The 4,176-nt window shown below is 33.5% G+C and overlaps 1 protein-coding gene across 1 annotated transcript; it reads right to left on the bottom strand.

The window, feature by feature from the left end:
* Positions 1-1,463: 1,463 nt before the first annotated feature.
* On the bottom strand, positions 1,464-3,860 carry LOC109793963 (cytochrome P450 83B1). The gene is made up of 2 exons (XM_020353437.3): positions 2,954-3,860; positions 1,464-2,266 (listed from the first exon to the last, which is right to left on the bottom strand). Exons 1-2 carry the CDS (start codon positions 3,848-3,850, stop codon positions 1,661-1,663), a joined length of 1,503 nt encoding a protein of 500 aa, XP_020209026.1. The 5' UTR covers positions 3,851-3,860; the 3' UTR covers positions 1,464-1,660.
* Between the last annotated feature and the right edge of the window lie 316 nt (positions 3,861-4,176).

Here is a 4,176-nt window from a genome sequence, read left to right as displayed (position 1 = left end):
CTTTTATTATTATGTTTATTATAACATTCCAATGACATTTGAACATGTAATTTTGTACTACATTTGTGCGATTGCTTTTCGTACTCTGTAACCATTACTGTTTGCCACTGCATAATATGAAAGGCCTGTATTTGTTTGATTTGTTTTTTGTTGTCCAGAATTTCCTATCGGGGCTTTCAAAGTCGGTTTGTGTGGATTATTTCTGTTTCAATTATTCTTAGAAACTTGATAAACGTTTAACTCAAAATAGTCAGACCGAGATGGAAAGAGTAGAGAAATGGGGTGAGAAAAATGAGAAATTAGGGAGGGAAAGTAATAAATATCAAGTGTTCGATAAAATAAAATTAAAATTAATGATATGGGAGAAAAATTTCTAGATGCTTATAATTTATCTGACAAGAAATTCTAATAATATATTTTTAACACATTATCTAACCTACCGTTCTTTGTTCCTGTATTTTCTTTAACAAATTCTTTATTCCTATATATACGAAGCTTCCAATTAATTTAGTTTTTCTTAAAAAGTTGAATAGTTTAATTAATGAGATTAAATTTATCAATAACTTAAATTATATTTTCCCTAAAATTATCCTTAATATATTTGAAATTAATCATTTTTTTTCATCTAATTAACAAAAATTTGGAAAGAGATTAGTAGTAATAATCTTTGAAAACCATAGCTAATAATCTTTTCCAGTCATATTAAGAGAGATAAAAAATTTATATCATTAATTTTTAGCATTTAATTTTTTATTAAAAAATTATTAATTGATTAAGGAAGTAAACACTCATTTTGTTTCTTAATTTTGAAAGACATTATTATATTAATCTCTAAAATTAAGTAATTATCAAATATGTTCATAAAATATTAAATAAATTTTTAAATTTAACTACATATTATTATTTTAATATCTGAATATATATCAATATTATTATTCTAGTTATATACCTTTTTATGTTTTAAAGTAATATAATTTTTAATTTGTACTTTCATAAACGTATTTTACATTTTCCTAACTTCTGGGACCAACATAATGTCTTCTAAATTTATGGACCTAACGTATTTTACATTTTCCTAACTTCTGGGACCAACATAATGTCTTCTAAATTTATGGACCTATTTAGGTGTTTTTCCATTATTTAAGAATATTATAGAATAAAAGTTATTGCAAGGGACAATTTAAAAGTAGTCTTATAACAAGAGATAAATAATAAAGTGAAAATGATCCTTATTGACTTGCAGTGTTTAAAAAGTTTTAACTGTTGTAAAAAAGAAAAAAGTTTTAACCAAGAGGCGAGTCTTAAATAGACAGTCAGATGTTAGCACTTTGGTTTTTCTTCAAATTCTTACTCATATTTTACACTACATTTTATAATAAATTTGTCTATTTTACTTTTCTCTAACGTATAACTTATCTTATTTAAATATAAAAGAAAAAAAAGTCATAAAATGCATAGTAGAATTTCTCAATTAAAAGTGTGCCAAATATTCCATTTATTGAGTTTTGGAAGCTCAAATGATTTTTATTTTACAAGGGCAGATAACTAGAACATGATTCTCTCATGTTCCAAACTCCTTGGTGTTCGTGATACATTCTGCACAATCCAAAGCAGAGGCCAAACTTAAATTACTTTATTCAATTAGAGGCACTTACCACATTCACACACGTTTCTTGGCAACAAGGCAAAGATGATTCTTCTTGTGTCGTGCAAGTCCTGGCAGCCCCTCAGTGTCTATGTGTTCAGGTTTCATCCCCACAGGCATTTCCCAATGGAATGAATTAAGAAGATTTGCAGTTATGAGCTCCACTGTGGCCATTCCCAGCGAGATGCCTGGGCAAATTCTACGCCCTGCACCAAACGGAATCATCTCAAAATCTTGTCCCTTAAAATCTATCTCATTGTTTAAGAATCTCTCTGGATAAAATTCTTCTGGGTCTTTCCAAGCTTCAGGGTCTCTCTGAATGGCCCAACCATTCACATACACTAATGTCTTGGCTTCTATTTCATACCCTTCTATTGTGAAATTTCTAATGGCTTCTCTTGGTAAAAGTGGAGTTGGTGCATAAAACCTCAGTGTCTCTTTTAGCACTGCTTTCAGATATACAAGCTTTTCAACATCCTCTTCCTCTATGAACTCTTTGTTGCCACACACATTTCTAAGTTCTTCTTGAGCTTTGGCCATTACTCTTGGGTTCTTCATTAATCCTGTCATTGCCCACACGGGTGTGGATGCAGTTGTATCCGTACCTGCTACAAATATGTCCTGTGATAGTCAAGGAAGAGCTAATATCAGATAATTTTTCTTTGTTCCTTCTTTTCAGTTACTTATATATAATTAAATTTTGAATAATTATTTCTTTTCCTTTTCTTTATGACATGTCACTGCTGCACACCGTAAGTACAAAGTAAAGCCTAACACATCTCTAAACTTGTAAAAGCTATTGGTCAAGAAATCAGTTATCCTAGAAGCTTAATACCCAATGTGTTTGCGCTTTAATTTATTTCTGTGACAATAGAGCTATGAACCGAAAGCATGATAAAATTCATATTTGCGTAGGCGTAAAGTAAAAAAGCGCTGGGCTGGCTTATGATGTTTTTGGTTCCATATGTTTCATTAAAATATAGTGATGAACTAATAATATGTTCACGCGATAAATTGAAAGAGCTTGAATTAGCCAAAAAGCATGGTAATTAAACCAGAGTTAATTTTCAACATAATGTAACTAATTTAAATCCATATAGCTGAATTGATCCCTAATTGTATTAGTTTATAATTGAGCGTCCACTTACTAATTATAAATTATAAATGATAACAGTTAATATGAAAAGTCGTCATATGGACGAGATCAATTACATGGACGATGATTGAACAAAGTTAAAAGACCAAATTCTCTAAACAACGTACTAATTGAAAAAGAATACGAAAAAGGGTTAAAGCATGAGCACATACCAAGATGATAGCTTTGATTTGATCATAGGAGAGGTCTATTGACATGCGATCCTGCTTCTTTAGCTGGAGCAACACTTCAACAATATCCATATTCATCTCTTCACTTTGTTTCACCGTATTAGGATCGAGGTGGTCGTCAATGACTTCTTGGAAGAACACATCCAACGCCTTGAAAGTATTTTCAAGACGAGCATGCATGCCGGTGAGTTTATCAACCCACCCGAGGAACGGAACAAAATCCGAAACAAAAAAGGAAAGGAACATAGCCTGCGTCTCATTAAGCAGGTTGTGGAACCTGCTTCGTTCAGCACCTTCCTCATCGTACTTCCTCCCGAAGGCGACCCTGCATATGATAGCACTTGCAACCGACAAGATAACCTCACTCAGGTTCGTCGATTTCGAGGAACACGCGTGGCGGGATATGATCTCAATCATTTGCTTCACCTCGGATTTTCTGACGTGGGAGAAGCTAGAGATGTGTTTGGAGCTGAAGAAATGAACCATGCAGATTTTTCTGATTTCTCTCCAGTGGTCACTGTAGGGAGAGAAAATGAGCTCCAAGCCATTGTAAGAGAGTTTCAGAGGGCCATGCGAGGGGGGCCTTGTGCACACGTTAAGATCGTGGTCTTTGAGGAGCTCTTTGGCGAGTTTGGGAGAGGAAATAACAATGGCCCGCTGGAACCCAAGTTTGAGAGAGAAAAGAGGGCCGTGGGTCTGTGAGAGCTGCAACAGTTCGAAATTGAGATTTGAATTGTCAAGTTGGAGAAGGTTGCCAACTATGGGAAGGCCTCTTGGACCCGGTGGACGACGGTTCTTAGGGCTTCTGTGTTTGTTCAAGAGGATCAACACCAATACAGGAAGAGCAAGAACCACGAGTATCGACACAAGTGGGACCATTTTGGATGAGTTGCATAATGCTAGTATCTTCTGCGGCACTCCCTTCCCTATATATAGTTTTATAAAACGTGTACGGCTCTATTTTAATTAGCATATAGAATATGTAGGATATAACATATAACTAAACAATTTAATCGAAGAGATACTACAGATATTTGTTTGAAAGACTATATAATATAGAATAATAAGTTTAGAATTCTAAAACAAGCATTCTTCCATGCTCCTAATATGACCAGATACATTGACATAAGAATTTTCCCAGCAAGAAATACAGAACCGTTGACATGAATTGTATCATTGCAGTTACACGTATCAAAAATATTAAG

This window comes from Cajanus cajan, chromosome 4 (assembly GCF_000230855.2).
Source record: "Cajanus cajan strain Asha chromosome 4, NIPB_CcT2T_4, whole genome shotgun sequence".
Lineage (NCBI taxonomy): Eukaryota > Viridiplantae > Streptophyta > Magnoliopsida > Fabales > Fabaceae > Cajanus > Cajanus cajan.
This window is presented reverse-complemented; position numbering and strand designations above follow the sequence as displayed.